A 17,712-nucleotide genomic window follows, 5' to 3' on the forward strand; every position below is an offset into this window, starting at 1 on the left:
GTAACTACCGCAGAAAAGCCCTTCCTTGCGCTGACTTTTCTGTGCATAGTTACCGCAGAGCCCGCCAGCCCCGGGCAGCGCCAGCCGAGCTCCTGCCCCACGAGGGCACCGTTGCTTCTGTGCCCAGCACGCTGCTCTTGCCCCGTGCCCCTGCTCTGCTTTAGAGCTGGTTCCCCATTTCCAGCCTGAACTCACTGATGCTGAACTCCTCCACGTCTGTCCTTGTGCCGTGCTGTCTGTCAGTGTCCTGCTGCTGTTGGTCCCTTGTGCACTGCACAGAGCCTGGCCTGGCTTTCTCACTGACACCCTTCACTTTGGATTGTGGAGACATTAATGCTTTCACAGAAACACATTTGCTTTTGTCACGTGCCTCTCCTAGAAATCCCTGAGCTGTGGCAAACCAAGGCTTAGCGCAGAGTTAGCTGCCTCTACCACTGGGCAATCAATTTCTTGATCAGATGCTTTATGTGGTAGCTTTTATTCCATATATTTGCACAATAACTAATTATTGAAATAACATGAAGACCTAATTTCTTGTAGAAGTTAATCATACCATGTCATAGCTCATCATTTACCTTGAATGGTAAAGGCTTTCTCCTTTTGTTCAAAACTTACAAGTAGTTCACTGGTTTTTCAGCTGAGGGCAGATTATTTTTATATTTAAGTGATGCCCTGTGTGCCTTTCAGAATTGAAAGGTTCATTTTCCAGAGGCTGTTGAGGTGAACATGCAAGCATCTGGCCTGGGGCTGTAGCAGAAAATAACGACATTACTTTGCCTTTAGAAAGAATTCCCTCTCATGTACTCAGAACAAGTTGGAAACATTTATTTTTATTTCTGTCTCAGACCAGAGACATAACCAGTAATTCCTTTTGGTACTTTTTCCACTTTTCTTTCGCCACAGTTTATCTCTTTTGCAAAAAATTTTCTTATGTCTTCGTGCAGCTTACTGAAACAATTGTTAAGGGAACTTTAAAGATACAGTAGTGATTGCCTGTGGGAGGGGATTTTGAACTAGAAGGCTATGTGACTATACTTGAGTTTTGTGTACTTTTAAACTTCTTCTTGAATTACAGATGATAAAGGCAATACATTTCATAATATGTTTAATTGTAAGTGTTAGGTTTGACTACTTTCCTGATGAAGACTGTGATTTCTTTTTCCTTCTATCAGAGCCTTACATTTAAGGAGAAAATGACAAGCCTTAAATTTAAAGAAAAACCTACTGATTTGGAAACCAGAAGCTACAAGTTCTTGCTGTTGTCCTTGGTGAAACTGATCCACGCAGATCCAAAACTTTTGCTGTGTGTAAGTAAATCCTACCGTCATGCTGTTCAGTCATAGTGGAATTTACTTTTGAAGCTACTAAATGAGTAAGAATTAATGGTCACCTGACCATCTAGGACACTTCCTACTCATCTTTTTCTCTGGTTATGATGCTCCTGTGGTTTTGAAGGAAAAAGAAACTGTAAGAGACTTTACAGAATCAGAGCAACACAATGAGGGGGAGCATGAAGTTCTGTGACTCTGAAGGGGAAGGTGGGGGAAGGAGAGGGGAATAGAAGAAAATTAAAATAAGGGGGTTGGAAATTAGTCATCATTTCAATGAGTACTGTCTTAGATCTTCCATTTTCTCAGGCCTGTGATGGTTTAATATAAAAATATTCCAGTTCTGTCAGAGACATGATATGCAAGGTGTGTTATGGATTAAGAATAAAATAACAGATTCTCTGGAGGATCCCCAAATGCCCCTAGTTCAGCAGCAGGAGTGCTGCAGGAGCTGTCAGCAGTGTGGTCAAGCAGGGAAGCTTTGCAGCTGAGCCTGTGTTGTGTTTCCATGCAGAACCCCAGGAAGCAGGGCCCCGACTCGCAGGGCAGCACGGCCGAGCTGATCACGGGGCTGGTGCAGCTGGTGCCGCAGTCCAGCATGCCCGACATCGCCCAGGAGGCCATGGAGGTGAGGGCACAGCCCTGCTGGGCTCCCTGCATGGGCACTGCTGCTGCCAGGGCCTCTCCTGCAGAAACAGAGTCTGTGTGTGTGTGTACAGCATGGCTGGGGACAGAGATAGCTGGGAAAACCTCTGCGTCTGCAGTGTGAGCGTGGAGTAATGACTGAAGTGAAATGCTGTGGGCACTGACTAACAACGAACTCCTGCTGTTCTATGGAAAATGCCTTTTATATCTTTTGTTGTTCTTAAAGCAGTTATGAATATGACTGTTTCTTTGCCTGTGCTCAGGTACTCTGTAAAGTTCTGTATTTAAGTGAAACTCTCTTTGGCTTTAGGCCTTGCTGGTTCTGCACCAGTTGGATAGCATTGACTTGTGGAATCCTGATGCTCCTATAGAAACATTCTGGGAGATCAGGTATGTAAATTACTTATATAAATGAGAGAAATAGCTGTTTTGATTTGTCTTCTCTTTTGAAATAGCTGTGAGTATTTTGGGAAAGCTTTGCAACAGCAGGGAGTTCACGGTCTCTTCGGGCGGGGGGAAAACCCGTCACACTTGACACTAATTTGGACCCTTTGGCAGTTTTAACAGAGAGTGTGAGGCCTGACGGGATGTGAAGAAGGAACATCCCTAGATGTGTTCCTTCCAGAGCAGAGTTGACACGTTGTCAGAGCAGTGTAGGTAACTCGTGCTGCCCTGTCTGTGCTGTCTCTGTCCCGGGCAGAGCTGGAGCTCCAGGCCGGGCTGCCTGCGGGGCTTGAGCCGCTCCAGGCCGCGGGCGCTGGGAAGGGTCCCAGGGGAGCTTGGCCTGTCCATGCACACTCTCACCTCTCTGTTGTACTGCTGGAAGCCCAGGGTAGTGTTTGCACAGGGTGTTCATGCTAAGTGCCTATTTCTATGTGAAACGTAGTGTAATACCTTCAGAAGCGTTGGTGTTCCATCAGAAGGCTGATGCTGAATTTCATTTTGCTGCAGTTCACAAATGCTTTTTTATATCTGCAAGAAGCTCACAAGTCATCAGATGCTCAGCAGTACAGAAATCCTCAAGTGGCTGCGAGAGATTCTCATCTGTAGGAATAAATTTCTGCTAAAAAACAAAGTAAGTGAATATTACCATCTCCCTGTTAGGATCATTAACATGAATTGTTCCCTGTTGGTGTCCCTTTATTTACCAGGTTATTTTTGATTGGAAAAGATTTAGTAGCTACTCCTACATGTTCTGTTCTCTGATTTCCTCTCTGCTTTGTGAGGCAGCTTGATTAGAATGGGTAACTAAAGTGGGGTTTGGGATGGTTTTTTTCCTCTTTGGCTGCACAGGTTGCTGTACTTGGCTAGAAAAGGAATGTTTCACAGAAATATGTGCCTTGTGCCTCTTTGCCTAATACAGGGAAATAGTCCCCAAGGTGAGAGAAAGGGAAGGTAGTTAATGGTAAAATACACATGCTTATGGATGGAGGAAGTTTCCTTTTGCATCTCAGATTCTTCTGAGTCCCAGAATTCTGACTTGCTTCTTTCTGATATTCTTAAAGTATCAAATAATGTATTTCTTTTGGGGAAATATCAGTCTAGGATACCATTAACACAAGTAACTTGATAACACCCTGAGAGCAGCAGTGGAAAAAGTACTGTGTAAATGTCCAAGAGCTTTTTACCTTCCTCAGATCTATGCTTTTTACTCTTTTAAAGTATCAATTGATATATTCTTTTCCTCCCCTCTCTTTATAGCAATCAGATAGGAGTTCCTGCCACTTCCTTTTCCTTTATGATGTCTCTGGAAGTGGAACTAGTCAAATTTCTCTTGACCATGAGGAAATGATGCGCTGTGCACCAGGGGCTACCCTGAGGAAAGCCAAGGGGAATTCTTCCATAGTAAGTAATACATGTTTATAGTTAATTTTAACATTTGAGAAAAACCCTGTGGGCAAGTAGAAATTAAATTACCTTTAGAGTTAATGTGCTGGTTAACAATGATGTTTCAGACTTTACAAAGTAACATTTTTTCAGTTTAACTGTTGGTGCATATTTTTTGATTACAATTACAAACAGCATTGTGACAGCATATATGAGCTCTGATCCTTTTTAGGGTGTCTTATTCCTACTAGAACAACAGCAGTTTCAAACGCAGTGTGGCCAGGGCTGAGTGTTCACAAGCAGTGTTCCCCACTGGGAATTGTGTGTTTGCCAGGAGAGCACTGCCGGCTGCAGCGGAACCCCGATCTGCCGCCAAGCCCAGACCAAGCTGGAAGTGGCCTTATACATGTTCCTGTGGAGCCCCGATATCGAGGCAGTCCTGGTGGCCATGTCCTGCTTCCGTCACCTCTGTGAGGAGGCCGACATCAGATGTGGAGTAGATGAGGTCTCAGTGCATAATTTTTTGCCAAACTACAACACTTTCATGGAGTTTGCATCTGTGAGCAACATGATGTCAACAGGTGAGAGTCATGAGTCAGTTAAAGTAATTTTGTACCTGAACAAAAGGCTGTTACTTGTGCTTGAGTTCTTTAAACAGGTTGAAGTTCTTGATTTCATGCTGCTCTGGCCTTTCCTGGAATGTCTTAGTTATTAGAATTGCTAGAAAGTGTGAGGAATTTGGGTGACTGAGCTCAGGAGGATTTTACAATTGTGTAACAAGAAGCTACCTTTCTAAAGACTTTAAGGGGGATATGTTCCTCTTAATTCAATAATTATTTTCAAAGATCACAAATATGATGTAGGTAGATTTTCAAAAACTTAGTTCAGTGTTCTGTGCCCTTTGCAGGGAGAGCAGCTCTTCAGAAGAGAGTGATGGCGTTACTGAGGCGCATTGAACACCCCACTGCAGGCAACACAGAGGTGAACTCATGTGCACGTTAGAAAAACAAATACAGAAATATTGTTGTTACAAGTAGTTTTGAAGTTAAGTCTTGATATATCTTATTTTCTTTCAGGCCTGGGAGGATACACATGCAAAATGGGAACAAGCTACAAAACTAATCCTTAACTATCCAAAGACCAAAATGGAAGACGGGCAGGTGACTATGAATTTTTCCATTGGTTCAACATTTAGAAATTCAAGCCAAGTCTTTAGGCTTATATATTTTAAGGCATTTGAGTTTTAACTCAGCCAACGACCTCTGTGTGCAGGTGACCGAGAGCCTGCACAAGACGATCGTGAAGCGGCGCATGTCGCACGTCAGCGGCGGCGGCTCCATCGACCTGTCGGACACGGAGTCGCTGCAGGAGTGGATCAACATGACGGGGTTCCTGTGTGCCCTGGGCGGGGTGTGCCTGCAGCACCGCAGCAGCGCGGGGCTGGCCACCTACAGCCCCCCCATGGGCCCCCTCAACGAGCGCAAGGGCTCCATGATCTCCATGGTCTCCACCGAGGGCAGCGTGGAGACCCCGGTCAGCAAATTCATCGACCGCCTGCTCACCCTCATGGTCTGCAACCACGAGAAGGTGGGGCTGCAGATCCGCACCAACATCAAAGACCTGGTGGGGCTGGAGCTCAGTCCTGCGCTCTACCCGATGCTCTTCAACAAACTGAAGAATACCATCAGCAAGTTCTTTGATTCCCAAGGACAGGTGATTCACAGTTGTGTGATATTATTCACATTTGTGTCAGTCCCGTCTTTCCCCCGGGTGACTGAAATGGATCCCTGATTGTGTTCTGTGCACACCCCCTGTGAGCAGAGTGATCATCACAGCACATGTTAATGATTATTGTGATTGTGATTCCAGGCTGTATTTAACATTCTTGAATAGTGAACTTTTGAGTGCAGAATCTGTGAGATTGTTTGTGGAATCCTTATGGCTGGCAGTGTTCACATATTGAATTGTGACATGTATTGGAATTCAGTTGGCTTGGTGGTAACTAGAAAAATGCTTGTCCATGGGATTTTTGAAATGTTGCAGTATATTTGGCAAATACTCTTTCTTTGGTTTTATGTGTCAAAAATTAACCAGAAATTGTCATCCTGCAGGTCTTGTTAACTGACACCAACACACAATTTGTAGAGCAAACCATTGCTATAATGAAGAATTTGCTTGACAATCACACAGAAGGGAGCTCAGAACACCTTGGCCAAGCAAGCATTGAGACAATGATGCTGAATCTGGTTAGGTAAGGAGCCCTCTTGACCTTCTTATACATAGTCATTATGTTTAAGAAGTGAGTTGGAGCCTTCTAGTTTATATCTTTTTGCATTTTCTGATCCTCCTTATGGTTCTGACAGCTGCAGTAATTGTGGAAGGTGTGTAGCATAAAGTGCATTGCTGAAGAGTGGCTGTTTTGTTTTTTAGAGCTGACCATTCCATAGCTTGGCCCTACTGCCATAGGCATTCCTGGTTACTTTTCTGTACATTGATGTTAGTGGTTAAAAACCAGCTGAAGGTCAGGTTTTGGTTCACTATTACACTGATAGAAAGTTTTGGCCAGAAGAAATTTTCTACTGATGCAGGGGTTTACTTGGAGCAGAGGAAGTGAAGTAGTATGAAGTATTTAATGAATCTTTTTTGCTTTTTTCTTCAGGTATGTGCGTGTGCTTGGAAATCTGGTACATGCCATTCAAATAAAAACAAAGCTCTGTCAGTTGGTAGAAGTAATGATGGAGAGGAGAGATGACCTTTCATTTTGTCAAGAAATGAAATTTAGGTAAGGATGGCATTACCTAACTGATAGGGCAGAGTACTGTGGGCAAGTGTAGTTTTCTCTGGTTAGGTGGTTAAAAAAGAACCTGAAGCCCTGGCACAGCAGTGTTCCTGGTACAGGGAGAGTTCCCTTGTCTCTCTTCAGAATGATTATGAGCCTGGTGCTGCATCTCAGTATTACTTAGTTTGTGGTGATACTGAACACTTGTAACAATTTACTGTGTGATGCAGACTGGTAGAAAGACCCCAACAAAGCTTAAACAATCTGTTTATGTGTAACAGGAACAAAATGGTGGAATATTTGACAGACTGGGTAATGGGAACTTCTAATCAAGCAACAGATGAGGATGTGAAATGCTTGACAAGGTAAGGGGCACTCTTCACTGTAACAGCATTTGATTGCAGGTAGAGCTATAAGTAAAAGTGACTTATATTTATTAAATTTTCTTTTTCAGAGATTTGGACCAGGCGAGTATGGAAGCAGTGGTCTCTCTTCTTGCTGGGCTTCCACTCCAGCCTGAAGAAGGAGATGGTGTTGAGTTGATGGAAGCAAAATCTCAATTATTTCTCAAGTAAGTAGTGACTTTTAAATGTTTCTCTATATAATTATTTTGAAGAGAAGCCCTATATGACCTTTATTACAAACTGTGCTTTTCTTCCAGCAGAAATAATTTTATTATCCCAATAGGAATTACCTCTTTGGCGCATTTCAAAATCTCTGCTTTGTAGGTTTATGGAAACATTTTCATTTAAAAATAATTAGAAAATTTGATTTTGTTTTTGCTTAATGCAGATGTGTGTGTTTCAGTCATGGCAAGGATTAGCTCAATTTGATACTGTATTTTATTTGTTTTTATGCACAAAACCTAAACTCTCTTTGAAGATATTTATTGATAGAGGCACACCAGTGTTGGGGAGAATGGGCACACCAGATTTGGGACAAAGGGAGGTGGTTGGAGCACAGTTAAAGTTTGGGCTGTGCCTTGAGGCTGCCTGGGGAGGGGATGAGGTTTGGGGGGGTTTGTTGTGTGATTGCTGCTGTGGGTGAGGTTTGGGGGGGTTTGTTGTGCATTGGATGCCATGGGTGAGGATATGGGAGTTGTTGTGTGTGTGCTGCCATGGGTGAAGTTTGGGAGGTTTGTTGTGCATTGGCTCCCATGGGTGAGGATATGGGAGTTGTTGGGTGTGTGCTGCCATGGAGGAGGATCTGGGGGGTTGGTTAGCTCCCATAGGTGAGGATTTGGGAGGTTTGTTAGCACCCAGGGGTGAGGTTTGGAGGTTATTGAGCATTGGCTCCCATGGGTGAGGATTTGGGAGGTTTGTTGTACATTGGCTGCCATGGGTGAGGATTTGTGGGGGGTTATTGTGCATTGGCTCCCATGGGTGAGGATTTGGGGTTGCTGTGCGTTGGCTCCCATGGGTGAGGATTTGGGGTTGCTGTGTGTTGGCTCCCATGGGTGGTGGGGATTTGGGAGGTTTGCTGTGCATTGGTTCCCATGGGTGAGGATTTGGGAGGTTTGTTGTACATTGGCTGCCATGGGTGAGGATTTGGGAGGTTTGTCGTACATTGGCTCCCATGGGTGAGGATTTGGGGTTGCTGTGCGTTGGCTGCCATGGGTGAGGATTTGGGGTTGCTGTGCATTGGTTCCCATGGGTGAGGATTTGGGAGGTTTGTTGTACATTGGCTGCCATGGGTGAGGATTTGGGAGGTTTGTCGTACATTGGCTCCCATGGGTGGGGATTTGGGGTTGCTGTGCACTGGCTCCCATGGGTGAGGATTTGGGGGGTTATTGTGCATTGGCTCCCATGGGTGAGGATTTGGGGTTGCTGTGCGTTGGCTGCCATGGGTGAGGATTTGGGGTTGCTGTGCGTTGGCTCCCATGGGCGGCAGGGCACCTGTGACCCTGAGGGCTGTCCCCAGGTACTTCACGCTGTTCATGAACCTGCTGAACGACTGCAGCGAGGCGGAGGAGGAGGGCGCGGCGGCGGGCGGGCGCAAGCGCGGCATGTCGCGCCGGCTGGCGTCGCTGCGGCACTGCACCGTGCTGGCCATGTCCAACCTGCTCAACGCCAACGTGGACAGCGGCCTCATGCACTCCATAGGTAACGCCCCGCCTGCCCGGTGCCCGCCCCCTGCCCCTGCGCCCCCTCACTGCTGCTACCTCTCTCCGCAGGCTTGGGCTATCATAAAGACCTCCAGACCAGAGCCACCTTCATGGAAGTCCTCACCAAGATCCTGCAGCAGGGGACGGAGTTTGATACCTTGGCAGAAACAGTGCTAGCAGATCGCTTTGAGAGATTGGTGGAGCTGGTTACGATGATGGGTGATCAGGGGGAGCTTCCCATTGCTATGGCTTTAGCCAATGTGGTGCCTTGTTCTCAGTGGGTAAGTGAGTTTTATTTCCTACATTATGTTAAAATAATAAGGCGTGAAATAAAAAGTGCCGCAACAGTCTGGTACAGAGTGAATAGAGCTGCCGCTGACAATAGCTAGCCTTTCTTAGTGTGTTCTTAATAATGTACTGAATCTGAGTTCAGATCTTGGTGATAAACTGCGTTTTAGTTAACGTCTGGGAACAATTTATATACAGTTATTATAATAAATGCATCTGGGCTGGTTATTTATTACGGGTGGTGTGTGCTGTGATGCAGACACACAGAATTGTGTTTGCTCTTCTAGGTTTTAGCAAGATGAGTTGGGCTTTGTTACACAGCGGAGTAACAGCTTGTCTGTCTGGATAACCATTATGAACTTGTAAGGCTGGATATCCTGAGGCAGATTTTGAGACAAGCAGTAGCATAGGAAACGTTTGCAGAGAGATTGTTTTTGTGTAATTTGATATTTACCTGCCAGAGCCCATAGCAGACATAAAGCTTTATTGCAAACTGCTCGGTGGTTTTGTCTTAGTGCTGGCGTTTCATACTTGGCTCCCTGCGAGTCAGATTAACTCTTCCTCCTCCCTTTAAGGATGAGCTGGCTCGTGTCCTGGTCACACTCTTTGACTCCCGGCACCTGCTCTACCAGCTCCTCTGGAATATGTTCTCAAAGGAGGTCGAGTTGGCAGACTCCATGCAAACACTCTTCCGAGGAAACAGCTTAGCCAGTAAAATAATGACTTTCTGTTTTAAGGTACATAATCTCTTTTTTTTTTCCCTCTGGTACAGATCTCTTCAAGAGCAGGAAAACTTTTTGTGTTTTAACACTTCATGAAGTGAATCTTGTAGAACACTTATGCTCAGGCCCTTGAAAAGTAGGTATCCATCCCTCTGGCACTAAACTTTTGCCTTTCTGACTGGTTCAATTGTATGAGTGATTCTGGGCCAGTGCCAGCTGGAGGACTCTTCCTGCTGAATTCTGAGGTCTTGTTTGTGCTCCCATTTCAGTTCAAAAAGTTGCGTGCAAACAGAGGTGAAGTGTGGAGTCAGTGCTCTAAGAAAGAGTGTCTGCTGGTTAATGCAGTTGTTATTTTTTTCTAATTGGAAATGAATTAAAATAGTGGTAGAAATTGATCTTGGTTGTGTTCCAGAGGTGAGACTATAATATACAAACCCGAGTTTTACAGAATTTGGCTTATGTCAAAGCAGCCCAAGTGTTTTCAGGCTGTTGAAAGCTTCCAGAACTTGCAGGTTCGTGTGTCAATCTGGGCTCTGTCCTTGTTTCCCCTGCACACAGGTCTATGGTGCTACATATTTGCAGAAGCTGTTGGAACCCTTGCTGCGGACTGTGATCACATCCCCTGAGTGGCAGCACGTCAGCTTTGAGGTGGATCCAACAAGGTTTGAGATTCAGGGCAGCAGAGCAGCAGTTGTATTTATTTGTAAACATGATTCCCACTCATTCTCTGTAATAGCATTGCTTTTTCCCTGTTGCAGATATTTCTCTTATGCTTTCATACTGTTGTACCTCTCACTTTTCCAGACACATTGTCTCTGCAGCCCTCTTGCTCTGTTGCTTTAAATTATGTCTAACTCTTAGAAAAATCAAAATTATTTCTAACTCTTAAACCATCATGAACTGATAATGCAGTTATCAGTTGGAATTGTGCATGCACATGTTTGTATAAAATGGTCTGAGAGAATGCCACCTATATCTGTCTGTTCATTGCTGAGTTTTACATGGCCTTTTATTTGTTCCTTATGTGGTTTAAAATAATGATGGAAACTTTTGTGTAAAAGATCACAGGTATTTCCGTAAGAAAAAGGGGAAATGAGGTTCTTACCAAGGATGTAAGTGCAGCTTGTGTTGTGTTTGATTGCTGGTCATACATGTGTGGGTCTGTTTCAGGCTGGAGCCCACAGAGAGCCTTGAAGAGAACCAGAGGAGTCTCTTGCAAATGACAGACAAGTTTTTTCAGGCAATCATTAATTCCTCCTCGGAGTTCCCACCCCAGCTGCGCAGTGTGTGCCATTGTTTATACCAGGTATGCCTGCAGTGCTTGCCTGCCCCTAAGCTTTGGGGTTGGTGTGTGAAATTCCAGCAGTTTGGAGCTTGGTGCTAGACACAGGGGCATCTCTAAAGGCTCTTCTCAGATGTTTGATACGTAACACCAGTCTGATCACTGGGGCTAGGGGTGTTTTAAGGCTTGTGTTTGCAGCCAGCAGGTGACTGAAGGTACCCAGGTTCCCTGACCTCCATCCCCAGCTCCTCTGCTCTGTCCTGTGGCTGCTGAGCCCAGTGTCCTGTTGGATCTCCTTGTGTGTTTCTGATGGATTCAGCTGCTGCTAAAAATCTGAGTAGCAGTTCCCTTGAGGCTCACTGGGAATACAGTTTCCAGTCCAGTTGGAGCATGTCACAGAAATGCTGTGCCTGGTGGAATGTTGGAGCTGTGGTCTCAGTGAGGTGCTCTGAAAGAGCTATTTCTGCCTTTTCAGCCAAAGTCTGTATTCAGGTCTAAAGCAAAGCCAAGCAAATGGATTTTCTGACCTGTGTGAAATAATGATGAGTAACAAAAATCCTGTCACATTTGCACAGGACTGCTGGGGTGATAGGACAGCTGCTGCAATGCCCAGAGCTTGGGAGTGAGAGCAGGGAATGTGTGTTGGGACTGTTGTGGTCTGGGGCTGTTCCTGTGAGCCCTTGCCCTGGAGCAGGTGTGCAGATGCTGAGCCTTGTTCCTGACTGAGAGCTCTGTAAAAGCCTCTGAAGGCTTTTGGTTTCTCTTCCTGACAGTGGCTGTGTTTGGGTTGGTGGCAAAGTGACTTTGGGGTTTTTTGATTTGTTTGGGTTTTGTAATCAGGAAATGAAGCGGGCAGATTGGTCTCCTTCATGGCCACAGTGTCACAGACATAACTAGAAGAATATTTGAGTGTTCCTGAAAGTATCACGCACAGCCTTGGTTGTTCCTTCTGTTATTGGATGTTACATTCTCCCACACCTCATCCCAGAACTCGGTTTATAGGCTGTTTCCAGGATATGTCAGATTATTGCCATTTCAGTGCTCCATTGGTAGCAATTATTTCTGTGCAAACCATTGATAATTCCTTCATGAAATGGAATTTTAAAAATGTGCTCACCAGCAGGCATTCCCACAGATTCTTCTATGGAAGCCTTTCCAAGTGTGTTGGCTTTATTCTTGCCTTTACTGTCTGTGGTAATAAGGGTAATTTGTTCCCAAAAGAGAATATTTACTGGCAGATATACAAGTGGTATTAACTAATATTTAGCTTCAATATTTACTACTTTAACTGTTTCTAGTAACAACTAGATTTCTGTACAAGTGTTTGACTAACACTATTTGTGATGAACATTCTGTACTTAAAATTTCAGGGAGTTTTGAGGTCTAGCCTTTATCTGAAAGAAAGTACAACCAGGATCTGATTTGGGGCATTAATCCATTTTTATTGTATGAACCAAATAGGTGATTTTTATAAGATAACTTCCCTTTTAAAAAGGTGAACATGTTCCATCCCAAGCTCTAGTGTGAGAATACATTATTCCGAATTTTGTGGTGGTTTTTTCATGCTTAGAGTGTTAAAGTAACTGTGCAAAAAATGCTCACCAGATGTGTTCTGTAAATGATTAGTAGCTAGTTTTAATCGCTGTAGCTACCTCACAGAAACGGTGTCTTTGGTTGGATATTGGTGGCTTTGCTGGCTGGTGTTTCTGTTTGGGAACAGAGCCCAGTGAGTGTTTTCCTTTGGAAACATCAATAGCTGGCTGCTGGGACAGATTCACCTGGCTCCTTGCAGGTAATGTATGTTCAGGAGTGTGATGTGGGAGCAGGCATGCTCACAGAACCTCCTCAGAGCAGCTGTGCTGCCTCTTCCATCAAGTCCCCACCCATGCATGGGTGTTCTTGTGAAAGGAGGGTGGAAACTGCTCTCACTGCAGCATCCCAGTGAGTAGGGTGTGTGTGCAGCTGCTCCAGGAGCCACTCATGGCAGTTTCACAGGGCAGGTTGGCAGAGGTGCCACTGGTTAAATGCTCGTAGGTCCTGCGCAGGTTTCAGTTCAGCTGGCTTAGCAGAGGGTTTTCCTGGCTGCTTTGGGTTGGGTGTTTGCTTTTCATCCTGTTCCATCGTGGACGTGTGGGAGCTCTCAGTGCCAGGGTGACCCTCTGGGGGTGCTGGGTGCCGCTGCAGGGTGCCAGGGGTGCCCAGCCCTGCCCCAGCTCCCAGCACTGTTGATGCCTCTGCCCGGGGAGCAGGGCACGAGGGCTGGGGCTTTGCTCAGGTGCTGCTGGAAGTAAAACAGAGCTGGGGCCTTTGTGGTGGGTCCCTTTGCATCTCACTGAAATGCAGAAATAAGCACAATAAGTCAGATCTCTTGACTTGGAAATCTCTAATAAATTAACTGTAGGCTGTAGCTTCTTTCTTCCTTTGTCCAGAGAGTGTTTTATGGCAGTTGCCTCTCACAGTGTAATAACCCTGATGGTTCACAGGTCTAACCAAATTGAAGGACACACAGAGAAACATTGGGAAGATTTAAAACTCTAAATTTAATTTTAAAAGCAATATGTGTTTCAAAGGTATAACACTACTATTTGTACTGTTAAAATTATTTGGGGATGGTAAAATACATTTGAAAGCTGAATACACCATTTGAGGCCCAAGATTGTGTATCATGAGCACATTGATGTGGTTTGACTTTTAATCTAGCCAGAAATAGTAGAAATGATTGAAATTCAACATTTGCTTGTTTTGTATTTAGTGCTTTGTAAATAAGATGTAATAAAACCGTGGAATAAAAACTCCATCATCAGTCTTTAGTTTATATATTTCATTTTCTGTTGGTTATGTTTGTTACATTTTACTGTGTAATTTATGTACAAGTCAACATTGGTTTTTTGTTGCTGTATGTAGTTGGTGCTGTGACTTGTTTGTGCTCATCTCTGTTCTGTAGGCAACTTGCCACTCTCTACTGAATAAAGCTACCGTAAAAGAAAAAAAGGAAAACAAAAAATCAGTAAGTTTGGAGACCTTTTTATTAGCCATTTCTTTCAAAGCACAACAGAAATCTTTTGCTGTTTGTTCAAAATATCTTCACTTCAGTCTATTTGACCTCACTGTAAAATCATTCTACTAATTCTGGCACAAAATAGCTTTCATTTCAATTAACACTGGAATTAAGTTAGATTTAAAATATTCTCTGTGTGCCTATTTGAGTAAATGAGACATTTTTAACATTACTGCTTAGTATTTAATATTCTGACTCTTCTAGTCTTGCCACCATCTTCAAATTAAAAAATTGTGGAAGAAAAATGTTTCCTTTGGTTTTGAGAAAAATCTGGGTCTGTTGAGCTGCTTTAACACTCTGGCAGATAACCTGAGCTTGCATCCTGGGCAAAGAACACTTCATATTTGTGGGGTACTCGGAAGAGGCTCGTGGGACTTGTTTCTGACACGTTGTCTTCTGTTTCCTTTGTGATGAAATGAGAAAACTCCAGTTTTAGCCCTTGTATTATTTCCCGAGAAAAACAAATTTTCCATTTTAAGTAACTTGCTGTGTTAGGGTTTAGATCTGTGGGTTGCTTTAGAGCATTGTCTTTAAAAGTTCAGACTTACTCTTTTCTTTGGCAGTGACCTCAAAATACAAAGTATGAAGCAACCAGAATGGAAATCTAGACTTTTATTAAATACTGTTATTTTTGCTGTAACTGAGCAGAATAGTAATCATGTTTAAAATGCAAAAGTTGTGGGCAAACCAGTATTTTACAAGAAAATATCAGTAATTGCATCACAAGGTAACTGACTGGAGTTGCTAATGAACCAAAGTGATTTTTGGTGTATTTCGTACTAATGGCTTTGTCTGGTTTGAGCAGCATGATTTGAGATTGCATTAGTAATGTTTTGAAGTATTTTACTAAACTGGGATTTGTTTGGAGTTTTTTTATTTTAAACTATACAGGATAATATCAAGTTTGCTAGTTTATTCTGTGGAAAGGAAGAATCTGACTCCTTTTGATTAACCATTGTTACTTGTCACAGTATACAGATAAGGACAGTGATGTTTTATAGAACCACATGTTGAATATCTAAGAACTTCATTTTTGTCAGGAAGCTTTGTCTTTAACTTTTCAAAGTTAAATCAGAGACATCCAAAGAACAACTCTCCTCTTAGTAATGCATAGTTGATTTCCTAAAAGAAAAGAGATTTCTTGGGAATTATTTTTTTCCTGGATGGCAAAGGACAATATTTTAAATCTGCTCAGTGGTTTTATGCAGTGTATGTGTAGGCAGAGGAGTGCAGTGGCCACTCAGCTCTGGCTCCTTCTGTCCCGCTGTGGACAGATGATGGTTCTGAAGGGCATTTCTGCAAACAGCTCCTCCTCACAAATGGAAAATGGCTCCTGGAGCTGTAGAGCACAGTGTTGTTGTTGGAGAGGCTCGTGGCTCAGTGTGCAGTTACAAACACACAGATCAAAGACCCAGTAGGTGGAAGGTGTTCCTGCACACCTGAGGCACCTGCGGGGTCCCTCCAGGGGCAGGGCCCTGCGTGGGGCCGGCTCTGAGACACGGCCAGGAGCTGTGGCAGCCGTGTCCCTGCCACGGGAGCTGTGCAGCAGCTGAGGGAGAGCCGGCTGCTGTGTGAGAGCCCCGCTCCTCCTTTCCCTCTTGTTCTGCTTCTCTGGGATGCAAGAGAGTGCCGCTCCAAGGTGCTGCGCATGGTCGGTGTGGAAGGAATGCTTGGCTTGGCTTCACGCAGGGCTTGTGGCAGCCCCTGGCCGCTGCTAAGTGCAGGCCTGTTGTGTGTGCTTGTCCGTGCACAGGTGGTGAGCCAGCGCTTCCCCCAGAACAGCATCGGCGCCGTGGGCAGCGCCATGTTCCTGCGCTTCATCAACCCCGCCATCGTGTCCCCGTACGAGGCGGGCATCCTGGACAAGAAACCGCCGCCCCGCATCGAGCGCGGCCTCAAGCTCATGTCCAAGGTGAACCCACCCCCTGCCTGCTGCAGTGCTGCTCTTTCACCAGTGTGAGAAAAGGGGGGAATGTGGGTTTTGTAGCAGCCAGCGCATTTATTGAAGGTGCGGTGTCTCTGCTGTGTTTATGCATCGCGGCGTTGCTCGAGTTCTCAGCAGTGTAAGGCTGGGGATGAGCACTTGGCCAAAAGGATGGATAAGAGAGTGCAATTCCAGCCCTTCACTCGAACTTCTCATTTGGGTAACAAAGAGACCGATGTTCCTGTGAGCACAGTGAGGGTAGCAGTGCCAGCATTTATTGAGTTCATCCCATTGCTATAGAAGGGATTTTTCCTGTCTTTTATCTTATTTGGTCATATTTCTTGTAAAAAAAATTTAAAAATATTTAATGAGGGCACACAAATTCTGTGGTCTGTCTATATTATCCATTGTAAGTGTTGGGAAATCGTATTTTTCTTAAGATGTGCTACTGCTTTTGCTTACCTGCCTTAAGTTCCAGGAGAAATACTTAATAACTTACTGGTGGTTTGAAAGATGATTTATTTTCCTAGTTTAAAGTTCATAAAAAAGTGAAATGGTTTTTAGTGTTTAAAAGTATGAGAAAGAAAAAACTTTGAAAGTGAGTGTATTTTAAGTTACTTGACTTACTGGCTTTTTGTTGTAACACCTCAAGACAGCAAGTGAAAATAAACTGTTTGTGCCAGTTTAACTTCACTGGCAGAAATGTTTGTGTCATTGCTGTAACAGTAATGCATTAAACCTCTGTGTGTCCCTGCCGTGGTTTTCCCTTTAGATCCTTCAGAGCATTGCCAACCACGTGCTGTTCACGAAGGAGGAGCACATGCGGCCTTTCAATGACTTTGTGAAGAGCAATTTTGATGCGGCGCGCAGGTACGGCAGCAGCGGGGGGCAGCAGGCGGGCAGTGCTGTGTGCAGGGAGGGCTGGGCTGGCCCTGCAGGACAGCCCTGACGCGTGCCTGGCTGCCCATTGCAGGTTCTTCCTGGACATCGCGTCCGACTGCCCGGCCAGCGACACCGTCAACCACAGCCTGTCGTTCATCAGCGACGGCAACGTGCTGGCCCTGCACCGCCTGCTCTGGAACAACCAGGAGAAAATCGGCCAGTACCTGTCCAGCAACAGGTGAGCCTGCAGCCCTGCGTGGGTGTGTGCTCAGGGAGAGCCAGCACAGCCCTGGAGTGCCTTGTGTGGGAAGGAGCTGTAAGGCTGGTCCCAGCCATGGGCAGGGACACCTTCCACCCTCCCAGCGTGCTCCAAGCCCTGTCCAGCCTGCCCTGGGACACTTCAGGGATGGGGCAGCCACAGCTTCTCTGGCAGCCTGTGCCAGGGCCTGCCCACCCTCACAGGGAAGGATTTCTGCCTAATATCCAATCTGAATCTCCCCACCTTCAGCTGAAAGCTGTTAAAAGTTGGAAATACTCCCTTCTGTTGCTTCTGTTATTACTGAGAAGAATATCAGTAATCATTGAAGATTTCTCATAATTACTTTAAAAAAGAAAATCCAGCTTGTTCCAGTTGAGGAAGGACAGTGGGCGTTGCTGAGTAAAGGAGGAGTTTCCTGACAGAGAACATGTTGTTTGTAGGGACCACAAGGCTGTTGGACGACGACCTTTTGACAAGATGGCAACGCTTCTTGCCTACCTGGGGCCTCCTGAGCACAAACCTGTGGCAGATACACATTGGTCCAGCTTAAATCTCACTAGTTCCAAGTTTGAAGAGTTTATGACAAGGTAATGAGATTATTGTGGTGGGGCCAC

The 17,712-nt window shown here is 44.9% G+C and overlaps 1 protein-coding gene across 5 annotated transcripts in view; it reads left to right on the forward strand.

Moving 5' to 3' along the window:
• The window catches only part of NF1 (neurofibromin 1), a 70,899-nt gene that overhangs the window by 18,182 nt on the left and 35,005 nt on the right, over positions 1–17,712 (forward strand). For 3 of the 5 annotated variants that reach the window (XM_074556936.1, XM_074556932.1, XM_074556934.1), the window contains 23 exons: positions 1,173–1,307; positions 1,843–1,956; positions 2,284–2,363; positions 2,925–3,048; positions 3,675–3,818; positions 4,135–4,381; positions 4,708–4,781; positions 4,877–4,960; positions 5,073–5,513; positions 5,912–6,051; positions 6,460–6,582; positions 6,861–6,944; positions 7,034–7,150; positions 8,500–8,681; positions 8,753–8,964; positions 9,547–9,708; positions 10,252–10,355; positions 10,864–10,999; positions 13,920–13,982; positions 15,787–15,945; positions 16,730–16,827; positions 16,931–17,077; positions 17,539–17,685. In XM_074556936.1, the coding sequence (XP_074413037.1) occupies positions 1,173–1,307; positions 1,843–1,956; positions 2,284–2,363; positions 2,925–3,048; positions 3,675–3,818; positions 4,135–4,381; positions 4,708–4,781; positions 4,877–4,960; positions 5,073–5,513; positions 5,912–6,051; positions 6,460–6,582; positions 6,861–6,944; positions 7,034–7,150; positions 8,500–8,681; positions 8,753–8,964; positions 9,547–9,708; positions 10,252–10,355; positions 10,864–10,999; positions 13,920–13,982; positions 15,787–15,945; positions 16,730–16,827; positions 16,931–17,077; positions 17,539–17,685 (3,317 nt within the window). The remainder of the gene's footprint in view (positions 1–1,172; positions 1,308–1,842; positions 1,957–2,283; positions 2,364–2,924; positions 3,049–3,674; positions 3,819–4,134; positions 4,382–4,707; positions 4,782–4,876; positions 4,961–5,072; positions 5,514–5,911; positions 6,052–6,459; positions 6,583–6,860; positions 6,945–7,033; positions 7,151–8,499; positions 8,682–8,752; positions 8,965–9,546; positions 9,709–10,251; positions 10,356–10,863; positions 11,000–13,919; positions 13,983–15,786; positions 15,946–16,729; positions 16,828–16,930; positions 17,078–17,538; positions 17,686–17,712) is intronic. The other 2 variants (XM_074556933.1, XM_074556935.1) reach the window with 1 other exon arrangement.

The sequence above is a fragment of the Zonotrichia albicollis genome, chromosome 22 (genome assembly GCF_047830755.1).
Source record: "Zonotrichia albicollis isolate bZonAlb1 chromosome 22, bZonAlb1.hap1, whole genome shotgun sequence".
Taxonomy (NCBI): Eukaryota; Metazoa; Chordata; class Aves; order Passeriformes; family Passerellidae; genus Zonotrichia; species Zonotrichia albicollis.